The following is a 22210-nucleotide window of genomic DNA, read 5'->3' as shown; positions in this document are numbered from 1 at the left end:
TGGTACCAGCTCTGGCTTTCTCTGCTTTTACTTTGCTTTTACTCTCCAGGCTGGTTCAAACAAGAGCCATATTGCGGTCTGGAGTCAGTTCCTACCTAAGATGGACCTATCTGGGAGCTGTTCATTAATTGACACTGTTTAAATACTAAAAGTGCTCCATCAAGACCCACCGGAAGCCCTTCTCCGCACCAGCGTCTGTGATGAGACCCCTGTCCTCGTCCACACCAGCCCAGACCCTGCCACTGCTGTCGCCTCTCTCCCGAGCTGGTTGCTGAGCAGCCTCTCTGTGCATCACAGCTTACCTTCAATTTTCTGGAGAGTACTGGCTTTAGATCCATCTCAGGAACATTTTGTCTTAATCCTTATCTGTAGGACTAAGCCTGCCATGTAAATTTAATTTTTCACTTAAAAATACATGACTTTGGCTGTTTAGCAATGAAACATATTCCGTTGTCCTTGTACATTTTCTTAAGACATGAAATCTGAAGAGCAATAAGCCCTCCGTGTTCTGCTGCTCCCAACCACAGTGGATTGCCAGGGCTGGAGGGAATGTACTGGGAAAATCACAGAGAGACTTTCATTCAGAGACCCAAACGTCCCCCCAGAGCAACGGCACAGGATGCCTCCACTCGAAATCCAACACAATGAACACGCTTTTCTGTTTGTTTGTTAATCCTCACTGAAGCATATTTTTTCCATTGATTTTTAGAGTGTGTGGAAGGGAGGGAGAGAGGGAGGAACAGAGAGAGAGAGAAACATTGATGTGAGAGAGACATATTGATTGGTTGCCTCCCTTATGCACCCCCACCGGGGATGGAGATCTAACCTGCAACACAGGCACATACCTTTGACCAGGAATCAAACCCACAATCCTTGGGTATGTGGGCTGACACTCCAACCACTGAGCCACACCAGCCAGGGCTGTAGGTTCTTTTTAAAAATCAAGCACATGTCCTGGCCAGTTTGGCTCAGCAGTGAGAGCATCAGCCTGCAGTCCAGAGAGACCCTGGTTCGGTTCCCACTAAGGGCGCGTACCTCGATTGCAGTTTGTCCCCGGCCCTGGTTGGGTCGTGCGGGTGGCAGCCACTCGATGTGTCCCTTTCACGTCGATGTTTCTCTCTTTCTCTTTTCCTCTCTCTCCCTCCCACTCTATCTGAACAAAAAATGGATAAATGTCCTCGGGTGAGGATAAAAAAAAAAAAAAAAAATCAAGCACCACCCCTGGCTAGTGTGGCTCAGCAGTTGGAGTGTCAGCCCATAGACCAAAGGGTCTTGGGTTTGATTCCTGGTCAGGGGCACGTACTTGGGTTGCAGGTTTGATCCCCGGCCCCAGTGAGGGTCATGTGGGAGGCAACCAACTGCTGTCTCTCTCTCTCTCTCCTCCTTCTACTCTATCTAAAAAGCAATGGAAAGATTTCCTCAGGTGAGGATTAAAAATAAAAAAATAAATAAATCAAACACAGGTATGCATACTATTGTCCAAAAGTTTTACAGGACAAATTGCATTTCCAGCACTCCCCCATTCCCCATTCAGAACCACGTTACTGCTGGGAAGACCGTTGAATCCAGCTGTAAGGCAGTGGCTTAAAGCAGGAGCAGAGACTGTAACAGGCCAGGCCAGTTCTTATTCCCTGGGGCTCTCTTTCAGTTGCTTTCAATTTCCTTTCAGGAGACAGTCAGCGGTTCCTGGTTGGAGGCATGGGCCAGAGAAGCTCAGGGCAGCCAGAGAACCAAGGTAACTCACCACCTCCCTGCATAATCTCTGGGCTGAGAAATGAGAAAGTAGAGCAGGGAGCCTGCCCCAGGGACATGAAGGAGAAGAGAGGTAGAGGCGATGGAGAACCAATACTCCATGGCTCTCTTGGGGCTCTTCAAATGGTGGTGGGAGGATACGCAAGTCAAAAGGAAGACAGAGGAAAGACACAGAGCAGAATGTTGTGACCTGGCTCCCGGCACCCAGATGAGGAACTCTGGAATGGTCAGTAGTATTCGAGTGCAGTAAGTTAGAGCCCCCACCTCTCCCCAGCCCTCCCCATCCAGGGTCTAGAATTTTAATGCTGCTGAGTGACACTGAGTGTGATAAGGAGGGATCTGTGTCCGAAGCCGACAGCCCAATGAGTAGGTCTGGGGAGTCTGTACTCTGATGTTCTCAGGGTTTAGTATGTACAATGAATAGAGGGATAGGAGGTGAGCTCTAAGGATGGGGTGTGATGAGGAACCAGGAGAGTCTGTGTCCTCTGTAACTAAGTTATACCTTAATGCTGTCTTGGAGAAGCTGCCCCCCCCCCCCCCCCCCCCCCCCCCCCCAGTTAGAACACTCAGCTTCCTCCATCTCCATTAGAGGCCATTTTCCTGTCTGAAAGAGGCCAGGATGAGAACTAATGATGGGACTTGGCTGTCCCAGACCTGAGCTGGAAGACTCGTGGTTGAGCCTGAAGACAGCCTAATTTCAAAATGACCAACAAAATCATAGAGCAGACTTCCCATAGCAAACTCAAAAGCACACTTCCGCACCTCAGAGATTCTGGGCCTGGTGCTGAACTGCAGCCAAGGGTCAGGAGAGGCAGGTGCCCAGATGCAAAAGGCTTTTCCTCAGATTCGAATTAACCAGGTCCAGCCTCTCATTTTGAGTCCCCCAAGTCTCAGTCCCTGAGCCATCACCCCAAAACCAACTCCCTCTACTGGATCTTAAGAAAGAGAACCTTACTGCAATTCAACAAATCTGAATGTGCTACGCAAAGGGTCAGGTAGGGTGGAAGGGAGAGGGAGGCAAAGCCAAGTCCTTGCATTCAAGGAAATGACTCCCAGGCGGGTGATGAGAGAGTCGTACACTAACTATAATCAGGGCAGAGGGGAATTACAAAAAAAACAAAAAACAAAACTGACTGGAGGTTAGAGAGACACAGAAGCAGAGACTGGGGGAAAAAGTGCCTCTGGCTTGGGAAACTGCCATGGAAGAGAGATGATACTTGAGCTGAGCCTGCTGATTTAACTTGGCCTTGTACTTAGCCTCCCAGCTGATGTTCTAAACCTCAATAGGGGAATTACTAAGTTTCCATCTTGGCCCCCAGCTCTCCAGCAGGACAAGGTCTCCAGCTCTTTTGCCCCAACAGCTTTCTCTTAACATCTGGTGCTCAGAACTTCCAGCATCTTTCCTGTCACTGGGCTTCCCTGTGCAGCCATGGACAAGGGTACGCTCTTGTATCCTCCCTCATCTCGGGGACCCCCTCTCAGAGGTGAAACTCAGCTGGTCTTTTCCATGGTTCTGGGGCATTCATGTTGACAAGGCTTCAGGTCCAAGGAGAGGAAAGAGAGAGAAGCAAATTGTGAGTTCAGAACCACCATGGGGTTCTTTACTAGGATCAAGTCAGGATAGGGAGGCTTGGAAACAGTACAGAGGACTGTTTCCCTTCTTGAAACTCCTGTGGTGATGGAGAGGAGAGAGTTGGGTTGTCCTGATCCGCAGGCAGACAGGGACAGATGCAGTTAACTGACTACAAGGGCAGGACGGGGGCATCTGAGGGTTTCTTGTAATGGATTCAGAGGCTTCTAGAGGGAGTGAGGTAATGAAGATGTGGGCATCGGGCCTTGGCCAGTGGAGGTGTGTGGTCAAGTGCAGTTAGATACACTGAAGCGTAACCTGCTTCCTCCCACCCCCTCCCAAGTTAAACAGGTTTAAAACCTGAGTGTCACCTTCAGATACTGTATCCCGTTACTAAGATGAGCCTATGTTCCCACCGCTATGATTTGCCCTTTTCTCAGGAGCTCACATCTCATGCCTCTTTCGGTTCCCACCACTTCCAACCGAGTTCAGAACCTCATTACTACAGACTGAACGGGCCCCTGTCTTCAGCCCAACCCACACATCTTACACACTCCTGCCAGAGTCAACAGTTTGAGCACTTTAACGTATGTAATTGATGCTCTTCTTGTATATGTCCCCCTCTCGTCTGTGGGCCTTGGAGGCCAGAGCTGTATCTTTTTCCTCTTTATTACTAGCACATAGTGTAGAACTTTGCATGCAGCAGATGCTTGATGTATGTGTCGAGTAAATACAGGCATGCGTGGACGTAATAGTTTCCTATAATTAAATCCCAGGAGAGAAAAGACACATTTGCATCTAGTTCAGAGAGGTCTAGGTAACTTCCATTTTTGAAGCTGTCAATATATAAAAATCTGAAGTAGTGACTAAAGAGCAATTCAAAAATTTATTTTAAAATTTCCATCTAATCCATGCTCTCTCAACACAAAACAGTTTAGCTTAATAGCATTTGCTATTTACTCAGAGAGGAGTTACAACATTTCATCCCAGCATACCACGTATGTGGCATGTAACGGGATGATTTACATTTAAGGTACGATGCCTGTCTTCTTTCAGCCTGGTCAGTGTACTTTGGTGACTCTACCAACAGCACAGTTCAGAAGTGAGGTCAGAGTCTGTCAGGCTCTTAATGAACGTGAGACCTCGAGCAGATCGCCTTCCACCAGCCTCTGACCACTCTGGGCCCTACTCAATTTACTCGTTGGCCCTTTGCCACTTCTGTCGGTAGAACACAGAAAAGTGGCCTGATATTGATGAATGTGTTGTCAGTCATTCAGGAAAAAAGTCTGCTATGAGCCAGAGGCCACACCAGGGGTTACATATTAGGGAGAAACAAAGTGGTGGTTGGTCTTTGAGCTCATAAAACTCATCATCTAGAGGGAGTATAGGCACTGACCAAACAACCATTTAGTTAAAAATAGAGTTCACTCCGGTGAAGAAGAGGAAACAAGGCAGTGTGTGAGAGAATTAGGAGTGGGAGGGAGTAAAGGAAAGAACACATGCTTCAGACAGGGAGATCAGGGAGGCCCTTCTGAGGAGGTGACATTTTATTTATTTATTTATTTTTAATCCTCACCCGAGGACATTTTTCCATATTTTGTTCAGATAGAGTTGTAGGGAGAGAGAGAGAGAGAGAAACATCGACGTGAAAGGGACACATCGAGTGGTTGCCACCCACAAGACCCAAGCAGGGCCGGGGACAAATTGCAACCGAGGTACGTGCCCTTAGCGGGAACCGAACCCGGGTCTCTCTGGACCACAGGCTGATGCTCTAATCGCTGAGCCAAACCGGCCAGGACAGGAGGTGACATTTTAGATGCGAATGAGGGCTGCAAAGGAGCCAGGCATGGGAAAGGAAAAGGAAAAGCATTCCAGGCTGAGGGAACAGCCTGTGTAAGGGCCCCCAGGCAGGAAAGGGCTGGAGACACTGACGGAGCTAAGGGAGGCCAGGACAGCTGCAGCGAGATGAACTTTTCACATAAGGCCTCCTACCGGGTCCATGTTAACAGTGTCCTCTGAGCTGTGCCACATGGTGGCCATGGCCAAGAGATGAGGCTGACGGCTGATAGAAGCAGACTGTGGCCATATTACACCACGTCTTAACTGATCTGATAAGGAGATTGTGGTGTGGCAAGTGAAATTTTTATAAAACTCCAGTAAGTGGCGCACTAGAGTAAAACGTTGTGATTACTCTAAGAGTAGCACAATTCTATTAAGCTGGATTGTCTTGTACAGGGCGCATTCTTAGATAGAAACATTGAAAACTTTTCGAAGTGCTTGTTTATTCTTCTTTCAGATCTTCATAAACTGACAGCTTCAAACATGGAAGCTGCCTTAGACCTCTCTCAACCTCCATGAGACCCTGAAACTAGATGTAAATGTGTATTTTCTACGCTGGGATTTAATTATAAGAAACTATTACATCCATGGCATTCCTGTATTTACTCTAGAAACATGCTTTATAGATTACACAGGAAATTTGAGAAGGCTTGGAAAACAGATTAGACTTTCGCCATGGGACATAAATCAGAGATGGGATTAGAGACTCTGCTAAGGTTCCTTCTATTTTGAGGATCCAGGGAGTTGCATATATTTGGAATAGAGACCTTTAAAATGTTCTGGGAATTAAAAAAAATTCTGAAAAAAACTCCCATAGTCCCAGGGTTAGATCATTACACAAAAGAGATTTCATCCAAATTAAAAAGAATTAACAAGAATTTCGGAGCGTTCTAATAATAATTGAGCTCACTAGAAAGAGAATGCTAATGTGTTTGATCTTGGAAGAACAACAGAAAGTCATCCTGACCAGAAACATTCTCAGAAGATGAAACCAAGCTCGTTGTTAGAACATTCCAAAGGCATTGCTGGGCGCTGCACCTGTCCAGGCTGAAGAGGCAGGTGAGGGTGGGCTTTCTGACGGAAATGCTACGGCGGAAGCTATGCCCATTGCAATGACAGTGGGGATGCCCTTACCTGGGAGTCTAAGCCTTATGTGCTCTGGGCCAAGGACATGTCCCGGGAGTTTGGGACCAGAGATAACAGCTGCAGGAGGGAAACGGTAAGGAAGAATGTGACAACAGTGAGAAGGTCAAGAACATAACGAGATAGAAGGGAGAAGGAACAGTAACTAGCAGAGCAGACAGCTTAGTGCCATCTCAGCAGAGTACCTTCTCCCTCCCCAGATAAGGTATAAAAAATGTTACTTATAAAAGGATGTTAAAATTGTTTTGGAGCATGAAGGGAATTTCACTAACTTTTCTCATTTTTGTCTGTGAAAATGCTTTGTGTGTGTGTATGTGTTCATAATATAACACAACTCTTAGAGAATTATAGGACCCTACACTATTCTTACGGTAATACCATCAGCAAAGATGTGTATTTCCGGATAAAAGTAGGTCAGCAGTAATTTAGATGAGAATGTTTTAAATGTACAGTTATGCAAATGATAAGTAGCAGGTCAAATGCAGATCAAAAGAGTTTCCTTATGGTAGTTCATATAGAACTAAAGTTGTTCTGGCCCTCAGATAAGAGAATTTAATTGCATGACTCCAAAATGGAAATAAAGCTAAATGTAAACTATATTTTATTTTATTGATTGATTTGAGAGAGAAACATCGATGAGAGAGAACATCAATCGGCCGCCTCCTGCATACCCCCTACTGGGAATTGGGCCCACAATCTGGGCATATGCCCTGACCGAGAATCAAACCGGTGACCTCTTGGTGCATGGGTTGACACTCAACCACACCGACTGGGTGTAAAATATATTTTATAGGAATAATTCCTTCTCTCTTCTCTTTTTATTTATTTTTTTTCTTCTATCTAAATTACACAAATCAGTGGTGACGATATCTATAGTTTTTATTTTTATTTTTTATTGATACATTTTTTTGTTAATCCTCATCTACTGATATTTTTCCATTGGGTTTTAGACAGACTAGAAGGGAGGGAGGGAGGGAGGGAGGGAGGGAGAAAAATCAATGGGAGAGAGACACATCAATCAGCTGCCTCCTGCACGACTCCGACCAGGGTTGGGGACCGAACCTGCAACCCTCAGTCTGTGGGCCGACGCTCTAAACACCAAGCTACACTGGCCAGGTCATTTTATTTTTTAATAAAATACATTTTTTTATTTTTTATTATTTTTTTTTTTATCCTCACCCGAGGATATTTTTCCATTTTTTGTACAGATAGAGTGGGAGGGAGAGAGAGGAAGAGAGAGAGAGAAACATCGATGTGAAGGGACACATCGAGTGGCTGCCACCCGCACGACCAACCAGGGCCGGGATCAAACTGCAACCGAAGTACGTGCCCTTAGCGGGAACCGAACCCGGGTCTCTCCGGACCGCAGGCCGACGCTCTAACCGCTGAGCCAAACTGGCCAGGGCTAAAATACATTTTTTGATATGCAGAGTACTTACACATTTTTCTAGAATAAATACTGTGATAATTCTAGTGACATGGCCGCTATCAATGCATTAGAATTATGCAGAGTCCTCAGCTTTATAACCTAAAAGCCCAGCACTCTCACCCTGTACTGATGGAACCCGAATCAGAACAACCGGCATGCAGAGGAAAACCAAACCGGAGAGAGTTTCAACAGACTCCCTCTGACAGGCCCTGCGACCGGAGGACCGAGGTTTGTTATATGTCTACGCTGCTGCATCAGAAGAGCTCCGGTTACATTTCAGTGTTACATCTGAAGAGAAATCCTAGTGACAAAGTCTGGGGATTTCTTTTCAGTCAAAAGGCAAACAACTTTCCCTTTCCTCGCAGAGGAATTGTTTAGGGTTAGCTCTTCGATTCAGAATTGGAAATGATGCTAAAGCAGGTTTCTGAAGAAATTAAATTACAAACTGTCATATTCCATCCCACTTGATGTGAATGAGCAGAGCCTCTAGGATAAACTCGATCAACATTAAAAAGGGTAAAATCGTATTGCTGTTTCTAGAGAACAAATAAAAAGAGATTTTTTTTTAAAAACACCCCCAGACTGCTCACACTTTCCAAATAATAGCACAAGCTTTTCCTCTGGCTATCGCTGACGCAAACCTTTTCATTTTAAACAAAGCTGCTTCCTGACTCTCTGTTCCTAAAGTCCCTTATTAGGAGTGAACTTTTATATCCAATGATTCAGAATTGGCTGTTTGACCTCAAAGCCACCTTTATGCAACATCTGAGTGATGAGAGAGGCCTGTCTCCATGATAATGATGCTGATTGTAGCGACCCCGTGAGCAGACCGGCAGCTCGCGTTTGGAGTATTTACCAGGTGTAGGTGTGTGCAAAGCGCATGATGTCCATGCTAGTGCTTCATTCTTAAAACCATCTACACGTCTGCTGTCACTCTTCCTCTTACAGAAGAGGCGATGGAACTAGACGAAGATGGAGGTGTCCCATGTCACACAGGTCAGTGAAGTCAGTTCACTGGACCCCAGAACCCTTGCTTTATGACTGCATTACACTATTTCTCCACTGCTGAAGCACACAGAGCCTCCAGACACAGAAAGAGAGGCATTCTGCGGGCCCTGCAAAGGCCGGCGGTAGACAGAGACCTCTGGCCACTCTGGAGTGTGCAGAGAGCCCGTGGTTTGCTCTGGGTCAGAGGCACCAGAGCAAACTCCACAGCACTGGTTTAACACTCGGGCTCTGGCATTGATCAAACCAGGGTTCAAACCCTGACCTGGGTGCTTCCCAATATATGACTGTTACTTAATCTCCTTGAATTAAGTTTCTTCTGTAAAATGAAAATGATAATAGGATCATCTCACCCAAGGTTGTGAGCTATAATAAAATAACGCAGATAATGTTCTTAGAGAGTACCTGACACAGTAAGTCTTAGTAGTGCCAACTACCGTTATTACGGACTAAGCAGAGACCACGCAGAGCTCAGAAACCGCACTGGAGTATAGGAAGCACCAAGGTGTCCTGTATTCATGTCTGTGACACTGAATGGACACGTGAAAGGTCACAGGCTCCTTGGCTACTCAACACCACTGCTGCCGAGAGGCGGGGGAGGGGGGGACAGGCAGGGGTCCTTGCCTTGCGCTCAGAAAGGAAGGAGGCATTACTGACCGAGTCGACGTGGTTGGCTCTGTGACTTGGCGCTTCACGCGGACGCCGCGGGCACAGTTCGGGGCCCCCGCCTGGGTGGAGAGGGGAATGTCGGGGGAGGTGTGGCTGATCTTCATGGAGGAGTCAGGGCAGGGGCTGGGAGGGTCTAGGCAGCCCTCACTGTTCTCCTGCTCATTGGTCTCTGTGTCCGTGTAGTTAAGAGGCTCCTGGTTGTTGTCTTTGCTACCAGAGAACAGGCCTCGTTCTCGCCACGGAACCCAGCAGAGTTTCCAAGACACGAAGAGAGACACACCAAAGAGAGCGAGGCCACAGGCAGTGACCACAAGGGTCAGCAGGCTCACTGAGATATCTGCAAAGAAGCAAAGATGGAAGGTCAGTATGACTGCCACCCCCACCCCCCAATGCACAGGGCGGGTAGAACAACCCTGTCATCCGTTCATCTCTCAGCAGCCGGCTGAGGAAGGCCATGGGTCCTCCGATTCTGAGGTACAGACAGTGGGGACCTGGACACGAGCAGAGGAAGTAACACACAGGCTGTGTTGAGAAACAAGAGACAGGGTATCCAGGGGACTCGGGAGCCTGCAGGTCAACCACAGCGGTGCTGTTTACACTCTCCCACGGCAACACTGATCGTTGACACTGAGCGAGAAGGGCAGTTTCAACTGTCCTTCAAAATTCCTCTGTCACCTCAGAGGGGAGGTGGTGGGGGACTGGAGAAAGGAAGGTGAAGAGAGTAGCCAAAGAACATGTATGCATGGCCCGTGGACACAGACAACCGAGTGGTGAAGGCCAGGGGAGGTTGGGGGGCTGGGTGGAGGGGACCCAGGGGAGAAAGATGGGGAACAAAGGGAAGGAAGACGGGGGACATCTGTAATAGTGTCAACAACAACAAAATCCTCTGTCATCTCAGAGAGCTGTATAATATCACTTGGGAATTGTTTAAGCGACAACTTTATAAAACAAACAAAGAAAAACCTAGAGTGCTTTTTCTCTATTTTTTTAATATTAACTTTGAAGGGTCTAAGCAAAAGGAAGCTCGAGTCATCTGAAGCCTCAGGAATTCCACATCCCGGGGCCCAGGGTGCCTGGGACCCAGTTCCGACTTCCCCAGTTGGCAGACCTGAGACAAGTATTCAGGGGCAAGTGTTTGTTGGGATGGAGACAACACAGGTAGGGGACCAGGGGAGGGACCAGGGAGGGAAGCCAGCAAATGGGCTTTCTCAAGCCAGTTACCACCGCGCGGGACTGGAGGCTGTGCCTGCTGGGGAGGCTCCATGCCTGGAGTCTCCCTCCCCGGGGGCAGGGACATGGGCTCTTTGTAACATCAACTCCCTTCAGCCCCTGATTTGAGAGAAGCTCTCAGGGGGTGTTTCCAACCTGCAGCATGGGTGGCTGCAGTGGCCAGAAAAAGCCCACATGCACCTGGCGTGCGCCCAGGAGTAAGGGTGCAGCACGTGGCTGGTGGCCCCAGGGCCTCAGCTAGGGTCCATGGCAGTGCGTGTCCAGTGGCTTGTAACTCCCAGAACAAAGCCCAACCCCCTCCATGCTTCTGCCCCATTTACTAGTAAAGCCAAGGAAGCTGAGGCATCAACCTAAGCCCATTCCTGGTGCTGTGGTGGCTGTGAACCCCTTCCTTTAAAGGACACCCCTAATGCCCTTACTGTGCTACAAGGACTCTCCCCAGGTTATATCTCTACTGCCCATCAGCAATGTTCGCACCTGCTTTAGCCAAAGTTTTCTGAATATCCTTACATGCCAGGTACTGTGCTAGGCTTTGGAGATACAATGGTAAAGAAGAAAGTTAAGAATTAGTTATTTAATACTCACAATGTTAACTATCTATAGCACGCCAACAAGCCATGATACGTGACCATTTGTATTTTGCTTAGGCATGCCCCTGAACCCTTCCTGCAAAGCACTTACCTCCTGAGTCAAGCGGACCGCCTAGCATCCATGTGCTTCTCAACACGACTCTGAAGGTCCCTGATCATTCTTCTGAAATGACGGAACAGTTTCTTCATGAGAAATTGCTCCTGACAGGCAGCCAGCTGCTAGGGCTGGTGACGGATCTAACGTATCTCCTCTCTGACTCCCAATCAATCTTTGCCCTTGTGGCGAAACAATCTTATATCTCTGTTTGAAAACACTGGGGTTCCAACTTCAACAGGGGTAACCGAGCTCAAATCTTGGCCACTTTTCTGTCTTCCATCCCACGGAAATGGGAGAAGCAAACTACATAACAATGGAAAACAAGGATGGGTGCCATCGATCTCTCAGCGAACCAGTAACATGGAGGGATTTCTGGAATTGTTTTCAAGGGAAAGCCAATCAGTGCTGCACACTGCACACAAGCAAATGAAACCACTGGACACCAAGGGAGAAATAAACATAAAACACCCCGGCTGCAGAGCAACAAGGGCAGGGATGAGGACTAGGGAGCAGTCAGTGGGGCAAAGGAAAGGGCAGCGGACATCACCGGTCAGAGAGCCCCGCCAGGAGGTAGGGGAGCAGGGGTGGCCGCAGGCTCCACCAGGTCCTGCCAGCTCACCCAGAAGAGTGAAATGTGTTGGTGAAACTTCTATGATAGATGGTAGTGGTGGGACACAGGGAAGGAGACCCTGTCCCAGTTAATCAGGCTGTCACAGGACACCAACCCCCACTCCCTCCAATGAAATCTAAAAACAGGCTTCACACCACAGTGAAATCCCTTAACATTCTGTAATCCAGATGGAGGCAAAACTCCTCCCTCTTTCCTGTTAGTAACCCCAGCTCTGTCCTGACACAGGCACCAACCGGAGACCACCAGCAACAGCCAGAGGAGGGGTATGAGGAAGGCAGTAGGGTCAGCTGCATTATTATTTACCCGATATCCACTCTCCCCACCACAGCGCCCCCTCGGAGGGAGGCGCATAAACCCCTACATCCCATGTCGGTCTTGGCCATGTGACTTGCTCTGGTCAATGAAATATGAGTAGATATGGCCCACACCACCTCAGACCACAGGATTCTGGGCTGCCACCTTGTGCCGAGGGAAGAGGGATCTCACGTAAGGGCTGACCGTCCAGCCTGCGCGCCACCACGGCATGGCTGTGGCACAGGCGCAAACTCCAGAATGAGGAGCAAACTGAAACCTGACCCACAGACGTGGCCAGAGTCTGCAGCTGATCCATAGACTCACTAAGTAGCTGATGTTTTAACTCACTAAGATTTTGAAGGTGTTTGTTACCATGGCAAAACGTTGACTAATATACATGACCCTGTAACTTATTGCCCAAGGTTGGGATACTTTTAAGAGGGAAAAGAGATCTGGCCGGTTTGGCTCAGCGGTTGGAGCGTCGGCCTACGGTACAGAGAGACCCGGGTTCGGTTTGCGCTAAGGGCACCTACCTTGGTTGCAGTTTGTCCCCGGCCCTGGTTGGTCCTGTGGGTGGCAGCTACTTGATGTGTCCCTTTCATGTCAATGTTTCTCTCTCTCTCCCTCCCGCTCCCTCCCGCTCTGTCTGAACAAAAAATGGAAAAATGTCCTTGGGTGACGATAAAAAAAAAGAGGGAAAAGAGGTGAGAGAAATAATCACATGGGACAAGAGACTTCACCCAGGACTGTCCAGGGTAAAGCAGGTCATCCACTTGAGAACTTACTAGCTTGGTACAGCATGGTGCCTCGGGCTTTACTTGGCATAGAAAACATGCTAAATAAATTAAAGACTGGGCTCACCTTTGCTAGAAATCACAGGGCCCTGACCCAGTGCAAGAATAATTCCAGTTTGTTAATTTATTAGTTGACTCCCAGCTCATGCACCCAAAAAACAGCTTGCTCACAAGTCCAGTCATGGGGGACCCATGAGTGCAGAGAGCTCATCTGTCAATGTAGCATTGAATCCCAAGCGTCGGAAAGAGGGCCTGGCATGTAGGAGGCATTCAGTAAAGGTATGATGAAGTCCACCTGAGGAACCCTGTAGCCACTCCCTGTGTTTAGCGTGAACTGCATGCAGTATGGCCTGTAAACTCTAGGAGGCGCTAGTCACATTCACAGTCACAGATTTCTGTGCATAGAGTTGTTAGAGAAAATTTTTGGCAAGTGGCAAGAGTGACTGTTTCTTATTCGCCATGTGGGTTAGCAATGGGCCGGGGAACACCTGCCAAGGGAAACTGTGGTGACCTGTGCTGCCGCACCAGCCACTGAGCACAATCATCCGGACTTCTGTTTGCAACAGCTCACGGAGCTCTCACACAATATATTCATACTTTTCTCTCTTTTTCCAGAAAGAAGTGTTGAGAGCCCGGCCGGTGTGGCTCAGTGGTTGAGCATTGACCCATGCACCAAAAGGTCTCCAGTTCGATTCCCGGTCAGGGCATATGCCCAGGTGGTGGGTCGAATCCCCAGGAGGGGCATACAGGAAGCAGCCAATAGATGTTCTTTCTCATTGATGCTTTTATCTTGCTCTCCCTCCCCTTTCCTCTCTCTCTAAAATCAATAAAGAAAGAAAAAAAAAAAAAAAGAAGAAGTAGTATTGAGAAAACTGCTATGGAGTCACTAAGGCCATAGATACTACCAACCTCCTACCCCACGACCTCAGGAAAGGGAGAGGGAAGATTCACTTAGAATCACAAAATAGCTTTATTTAGAAGAACAGAAGTTGTTTCTTCAGTTAGGTGGTAGGTACATGGCCATTCTTTTTATTATTGATCTTTAAACTATGTGTATTCACTATGTATACTCTTAGGCATTCGTGGTATATTTGATAATAAAAATTGAAAAAAAATAGAGACATCAAAAATTATTATTCTAAAGATAGTTTTTCTAAAGAATAAGAAGGATAATTTTTCTAACTGGCTTTTGTCCAATGCTGAAGAGGATAACCAGATGGACAATCAAGGCTAAAAGGAGACCAATGGTAACCCAGTTCTGATCCGGACCAGGGGGGCTGTTGCTGCTGGGGAGTGACCGTGCATGAAACTACCCAGAGATGCCGGAGTACATCCTCCCAGGGAAGATGCGGCATGGAAGGCCCTGCAATCGGCCTGTCAGAATCCTCTATCGCTGGCTATCAGCCCTAACCACAGGACATAATGTGTTTCAGTAACATCTCTGGACACCAGATACAACACGGAGTGACATCTCTAACACAGCAGACATCCCAGCTGGACACCTTTAATTCTAAGGGATCCCTGCAGGCCTGAAGACTTACTTTGGAATGGCAAATATTATTGTCCAGTGAGTGAAAGCTTATGGACAGGGGAACCATACTTGCCCTGCTAAATTGTGAAGGGCCAGAAGGAACACATAAACTGACAACCAAAGAAAAGTCCAGGGATAAATGGGACAAATCAACAACTTAAAAGAGAGCCAAGCTGAGCCATCAGAATAAATGGTTCTTGACATAAATCAAATTAATGCAAAAGGCAAATTAATCCATATACTCAGCGAGATGTTTAGAACAGTGGCTACTGTTCGAGTACAAAGTATGGCTGCAGCAGATACCCCAAGGTTCCACCTGATCAGGAACGGAGGCTGGCGCCCTAGAACCCCACAGCCAGGAGGGAAGGAAAGGCATTTCAGCAGCCAGTGACTCCAAAGATACACTATTCATGTGGTTTCTCCGGCATAAAACCTAAGGAAATTCTCCAAACAAATAAAAATTTCTGTCAGAATAGAGAACCCAAGAAGGAAAAAGCTACTATGCAAATACAGTGATACCTCGGTTCTCGAACATAATTCGTTCCAGGAGGACGGTCGAGAACCGAATTGTTCGAGAACCGAAGCAATGAAACCAATAGGAAAGCGTGACTCCACAAAGCGTGACTCTCTCTCTGCACTCACACTGATGACGCAAGCAAGGCGCGCTGGGCCGAATGAACGCCATTCGGCTCATCTCGGAAGTTCGAGTTCCAAATATTTGTTCGGATTCCGAGACAAAAGTTTCTCGAATCTCCATTTGGTCAAAAACCGAGGCGTTCGAGAACCGAGGTATCACTGTATATACCTACATACATACTATGATCACAAGAATTAGTGATAAGCAAAGAAAACAGTAAAAATTATATTAAATCTAAATAATGGCTAGTTATGAGATTATGAAGTTTAATGTAACTGTTAAGAAAAAGAACACTTATAAGAGCAAAGGCATGATTACCATACACACATTTACATTCCAACAATTTCAACAAAACATGGGAGACGGACAAAAGAAGGATGTGAAAACAAATGAAATGTCCTATATTGTTAGCAGGAGGAGATTACAGACATCTCGGCTTGATGTTAATAAGTAAATATCAGTGCAAATATGTATATCTTTATACATAGCAAATCTTTATTGATATTAAAGAGAGAGAAGAAGGGAGAGGGAGAAAGAGATAGAAACATCAATGAGAGAGAACATCGATTGGCTGCCTCCTGTGTGCCCCACACTGGGGATCAGGCCCACAACCTAGGCATGTGCCCTGACTGGGAATCGAACTTGTAACCTCTTAGTGCATGGGTTGACGCTCAACCAATGAGCCATACCAGACGGGCTGTATATCAAATTTTTAAGGAGAATGTGATTCATAATGGCACATCTGCATATATATTTATATCCTGTTCTTCCTACGACTCATCCCCCACATTAAGTGATTCAAAATAAATAAAAAGTATAAACCCACAATCACAAAGAAAACAGCATGGGTCCATCAGCAAACAGGATTTTAATTTGTGTTTTTGGGAAGACATAGTAGAGGATGCCACAGCCCCCACCTCACTCCCCCTGCCCACCCCATCCCCAGCCCCGTAAAAAGAAAGAAAGAAGGAAAGAAAATGCAGATGAGGTACATCTAAGGGGCAGGCAACATGACCTACTGAATTTGGACAGACTCAAGACAGTCATTTCCAGCATGGTCGTGGATAAAACTGACATGTCAGGCTGAAAATATGAGCATGGATTAAAAATCGTCACCAAAATATTGTCCAATCTGTCCAAGAATAGAACTCTCTATATTCTTGCAAAAAATGGAACCCTTATAATCCTCTCAAAGTAAATCTTGTGTGTTAAGATCTCACTCAAAAATACATAGCCTCATTGTTAGCTTTTCTATGACTTCATTATTAAACATATCTAAGCTGAAAAGAATCACTAGCCATGTAAGGAAATCTTACAGCAATCTAGATCAACGTATAGAAGCAAAAAGATGTTCCTAGAGAAAACAGGATAAATCAGAGAGTAGATAAAAACTTAAAATACATTTCATTCACAGGAAGATTCCAGAAGATGCCACCCATAAAACAAGAGTAGACTACTACTAAATGAAATGGAGAATAAGACAATGTTCTTAGAAGTAAAATAACATGATGGCTAAAACAAATAAAGAATTCAAAAGAGGTAAAGACAAGGAACATTTACCTGAGTGTGGACTAAAGATTCAGGAAATTTAAGCAAAATATATGAAATATAGAGTGTGCATCCAGAAGGTCTAATATCTAAGTTTTCCAGGAGGTTAAAAATAGAGAAAATAAAAGTTAAAAACATCTTTTTTTTTCTAATTATCGTCAGAGTGGGAGGGAGGGAGGGGAAGAGAGAGAAGACAGAGAGAGAGAGACAGAGAGACAGAGATAGAGACATTGACATGAGAAAGACAAATTGATTGGTTGCCTCCCGTATGACCCCGACCAGGGCTGGGGATGAACCGCAACTGAGGTACATGCCCTTGACTAAAATCAAATCCATGCTTGGGTCTGCAGGCTGATGCTCTAACCACTGAGCCAAACCAGCCAGGGCAGGAAAGCATTTTTTTAATGCCCTAGAACTGAAGGACAAATTGATAGAGTTCTACTGAAAACTTATAATAAAACAACCCTACCTTAGATACCTTAGATACTTATAATAAAACAACCCTACCTTAGATTGTGAAATGTCAAAGCAAAAAAGTTAGAGAAAATCATAAAATCTCAGCAAAAATAATATGAATGCAAATAAATTAGAACCATATTGGCATTGGACTTCTCATAAACAAACAAACAAAACACTAGATGATGAAATAATGTCTGCAAATTACTGAAGAAAAATGAGGTTCACCTTATAATTCAATATTCAAACATACTATTAGTGAAGTGTGAGGGCTGAAAAAACCATTTTCAGACCTACAAGAAGTCAGAAAGATTCCTTTCCACTCACCTATCATAGGAAGTTACTTGAGGGTGAATGTATGAGATTAATATGAGACAGAAGAAAATATAGTGCCCAAGAAAAACTGTGTTCCACTCAGAAAACCAGTGAAGTCCCAGAGCTCAGCAGCAGACCTAGAGCAGGAAGGCTGAGTGGGATCTAGGAAGGACTTCTGCTCAAACAAAGGATTTGAAAATAAATGACATGATGAACAGTTTAGTTGTTGATGATATTATTGTCTTCAAATAGCATTTAAATTTTAGAGGGAGAAAGAGCCCTGGCCTGGTGGCTCAGTTGGTTGGAGCATCATCTTGTATACCAGGAGGTTGAGGGTTCAATTCCCAGTAGAGCACATACCTAGGTTGTGGGTTTGATCCCCAGTCGAGATGTGTACGAAGGCAACTGATCAATGTATCTTTCTCACATCCGTGTTTCTCTCTCTCTCCCTCCCTCCCTCTCTCTCAAACCAGTAAAAACATATCCTCAGGTGAAGTTAAAAAATGAAAGGGGGAGAAAGACAAATTAGGAATTCCAGCAGAAAAATTTTTTGAGAAAAAGAAAAATTATCATAGCATACCTCTTGGTTCTGTATTAAAGAATATTTTAAATCCATTATCACACAAACACCATTTATTGATTCTCAACTTTTAGAATCAAGACACAGACAAAGAATAGAAGACTACAAGTATGGCTGTAGAACAGAATATAAATGTCTTCAACTGTGACCATTTAAAATGAACAGAAAGGATGTCACAAATTAAGAGGCAGAAAGAGGAAATATGAAACCAAACAAAAGGTTACAGGTTGACTTCCAAATTGAGGGAACAAGAGATACTGTCTATCATTGATAGGCAATATGTATATATTGATGTTTTTATTCTTAAATTATTTATTTTTACATTAAAAACCATGTAGACATATAGCAAAGCATTTTTGTTGGGATGAAATTTGAAGAGACTTTCATTTCTATATTAAGTTTTTACAAAGAACAAGTATTATTGAGAAAAAAATGAAACATTTTATAAACTAGTGCAGTATGTGAAGCATATGTGGTTTAGTACATTCTGGTGAACTTAAGTCTATAATCCCACAACAATTGCAAAAGCAGTCTTTATTTAATCCTACTCCTTGGTTGATAAGGAACAAATGGATGAAAATTATGACAATGACAATAACCTCCATCTCTCAGGATGGTTTTCCTTCCAAGGCAAACTGATAAAAGATATCCATCCTTATCTATTCATCTTTGTTCAACTTTCAGATTCATAATCAAACTATATGGAGGCTACAACATTTTACTTTGTACGTACCAATATGAAAACACACAACTCATTCACTATTACACTCATGTTGTACAAGGAAGGGCCGTTTTAACACCAAAATCAAATATCATTTCCTTAAAATACTACCTTGAGCTTTATGAATAAAACTGTTATATTAGATTTTGTCAGTGTGCTTCAGACTTGTAAGAATCATGCAATAAATAAATATGGCACCAGAGAGCGGGAGCCACTGTCCTAGAGCCTTGCAGGTCAGTCCTGCCTCAACTCTACTTCTTACAGCAACAAATATAGCGCAGAGCAAAACAGGGAACTAGAGGACATTTTGATACCCACCCCAGACTGCCTATCCTGCGCTCTCCTTTCAACTGCCCTCCCAAATTCTTGTTGTCTCAGAGAACTAAGAGATTATGCTGGAACCTAAAGAGTTTGTATATGTCTTGATGGTGAGGACACAGATCAGGATGAATGAAATGTGGTGTTTCCAGGGGCAGGCAGGCAAAGGAAACTTGGAATCCCAATTGAGGAGGGAAACAAAAGATCAGAGCTGGAAAAGTGGTGCTGAGCATTGAGACTGCGAGGAAACTTCATGGCAGAAGCTGCAATGATAGGAACTGATTTAAAGGTCTGGTGCAGCCCTGGCCAATCTGGCTCAGCAGTTAGAGCATCAGCCCGTGGACCAATGAGTCAAGAGTTCAATTCTCAAGGTTGTGATTCATCCCTGGCCCTGGTCATGGTCGTGTGGGAGGCAACCAGTAGATGTGTCCCGCTCATGTCAATGTTTCTCTCTTTCTCCCTTCCTCTCCCTAACTCCTATTCTATTTGAAGATCAATAGAAAAATGAAAAAAATGTCTGCTGCAGCCCTGGCTGGATTTTCTCAGTGGTTAGAGCACCAGTCCATGCACCAAAGGGTTGTGGGTTCTATTCCTGGTCAAGGGCACATACTTGGGGTTCAGGTTCAATCCTTGGCCCTAGTTGGGGTCAAGGAAAAGGCAAGCAATTTATGTGTCTCTCTCACATTGATCTCTTCTCTCTCTCTCTCTCTCTCTCTCTCCCTCCCTTCCTCCCTCCCTCCCTCCCTCCCTCTCCCCACCTCCCTCTCTTCCACTCTATCTAAAACATCAATGGAAAAGGATCCTCAGGTGAGGATTAACCAAAACACAGTCTGGGTGCAAAATGAAGTGAGGCAAGAGGCTCAAGATCACTGATATTTACATATGACTTACTTTTTTTTTGCAAAAAGATTTGAGGCAGCTAACAATGTATACAGGACAGTGGGACAACATAAACTTTGTGAGAAAATCAGGATCAAAGAAAAATAAAAGTGAAATGAAGATGAAGCCAGGCATAAGGTAAACAGCCAAATGCACTCATGAGGTTTGGGAAAGTTGCCAGAGATCGTGACTGAATTGGCTCCAAGCATCCCACTTATCATGCAAAAGAAAGAAACAGGCCCAATTACACGACTCAGCATCTAAAGCACTACACAATTAATAAACACTTATCAGACATTGAAAATTTCAACTAGAAATGTAATAATATTAAAGATTATTATTAATTACTTTTAGATATAAAAACTGTATTGTGGTTATGTTGTGTGGATATATATGGAAATATTCAAATGATAAGATGTCTAGTTTTTGCTTCAAAATATAGATGAGAGAGATTCCAAAATAGTGGCAGAGTGAATGAAAGCTACACAGACCATCTCCCAGGACCAAACTGAAATACAACTAAAATAAAGACAAATTGTTGGGAAAAAGCAACAGAAAAGCAGCTGGAGAGGACCCATATAACCAGGGACAGAAAAAAGGACACTGAATCGAGTCTGGTAGGAACTGCAGAGAGGGCAGGCTAGGAGCCCATGGACAGCAGCTGTTTTAGCTGTGAGCAGCTCCCTCGGGGTTAAAATCCCAAGCCGGCTCCATAGCACAGAGGGCCATTTAGAGCACTAAATTAGCTACACCACTCACCTTCGGCTCTGGCAGAAGGAGCATGGACTGGAGTGGAACTGTGTGGAGACTCAGGAGCTTAGAGAGCTGAGAGGGTGATGGGAGTTTCTTGCTGAATCACTCCCTCACAGGACAATAGTCATGTTACTCAAAGAGCCCATTTCCAGATCCCTGGGGAGAAGCAACAGCCTCTCCCTCAAAAATTTAACACTACCTGGCCAGGCCAGAGAAATGAAAATTGAGGCTCATTAACAGCCAGCAAGCATCTGCTCCACCTGCTGGAAATCCTCTTACTCTGAACACCTGAGGGAGGTTTTCATTCAGTTGAGTGCTATATCCCAAAGTTCATCAAGTAACTAAGACTAATAGCCTCCAGACAAAAAGCTAGAGGATAACTAAACCTTTCCTGGGCTTGCAAATATACTCAGGAAAGGATGACTTGACAGTGATGTTTAATGTGGGCCCTCCCATACTCATCCAAACCCAGTAGAGGGAGCCACAATCAGCAATACACCAACACCCACAGGGAAAATCTGACAGGCTCCAGAACCTACTGAGATAGCCAAAATGGTGAAACAAAGAAACAGATCCGAAATGAAAGAACAAGAGAACTCTATGAAGATGAGATCAATGCAATGCAGTTAAGCAAGTTATCAGAGGTAGAGTTCAGAGAGATAATAATAAAGAAGCTCAACAGCATGAGTAAAGAGCTCAACACCATGAGTAATGATATAGGAACATTGAAAGCCAACCAAGTGGAAATAAAGAATGACAAAACAGAAACAAAGAACACATTGGAAGGAATAACCAGCAGAGTAGAGGAAGCTGAGGACTGGATCAGTAAATCAGAAGACATGGTAGAAAAAAATCACCCAATCAGAAAATCAAAAAGAAAAAAAACACTTAAAAAACAGAAAGATAGCTTAAGAGAACTGTGGGACAATTAGAAATGTAACAACATCTGCATCATAGAAGTTCCAGAAGAAGAAGAAAATGAGCAAGGGTTAGAGAATATATTTGAAGAAATAGTGACAGAAAACTTCCCTAACTTGATAAAGGAAAAAGGCATTGAAGTTCAAGAAGCACAGAGGACCCCAAGTCAGAAGAACCCCAACAGGCACACACCAAGGCACATCATAATTAAAATGCCAAAAATTAAAGACAAAAAGAGAATCCTAAAGGCAGCAAGAGATAAGCAACAGGTTACCTACAAAGGAACCCTCATAAGGCTATCAGCTGACTTCTCAACAGAAACACTACAGGCCAGAAGGAAATGGCAAGCAATACTCAATGAAAAGGATCTGAATCCAAGACTATTCTATCCAGCAAGTCTATCAGTCAAAATAGAAGGTGAAATAAAGAGCTTCCCAGACAAAAAAAGGCTAAGGGAATATATATTAGCACCAAACCAGCACTGCAAGGAATGTTGAAAGGACTGTTGTAA

At 44.9% G+C, this 22210-nt stretch overlaps 1 protein-coding gene across 2 annotated transcripts in view; it reads right to left on the bottom strand.

Annotated features, from left to right (window-relative positions):
- The window catches only part of SYT9 (synaptotagmin 9), a 189784-nt gene that overhangs the window by 117924 nt on the left and 49650 nt on the right, over positions 1–22210 (bottom strand). For both annotated transcript variants that reach the window (XM_036259287.1, XM_036259286.1), the window contains exon 2: positions 9396–9744. In XM_036259287.1, coding sequence (XP_036115180.1) covers positions 9396–9744 — 349 coding nt within the window. The remainder of the gene's footprint in view (positions 1–9395; positions 9745–22210) is intronic.

Source organism: Molossus molossus, unplaced genomic scaffold (assembly GCF_014108415.1).
Source record: "Molossus molossus isolate mMolMol1 unplaced genomic scaffold, mMolMol1.p scaffold_m16_p_13, whole genome shotgun sequence".
Lineage (NCBI taxonomy): Eukaryota > Metazoa > Chordata > Mammalia > Chiroptera > Molossidae > Molossus > Molossus molossus.
The sequence above is the reverse complement of the archived record's forward strand: the minus strand, read 5'-3'. Positions and strand labels throughout refer to the sequence as shown.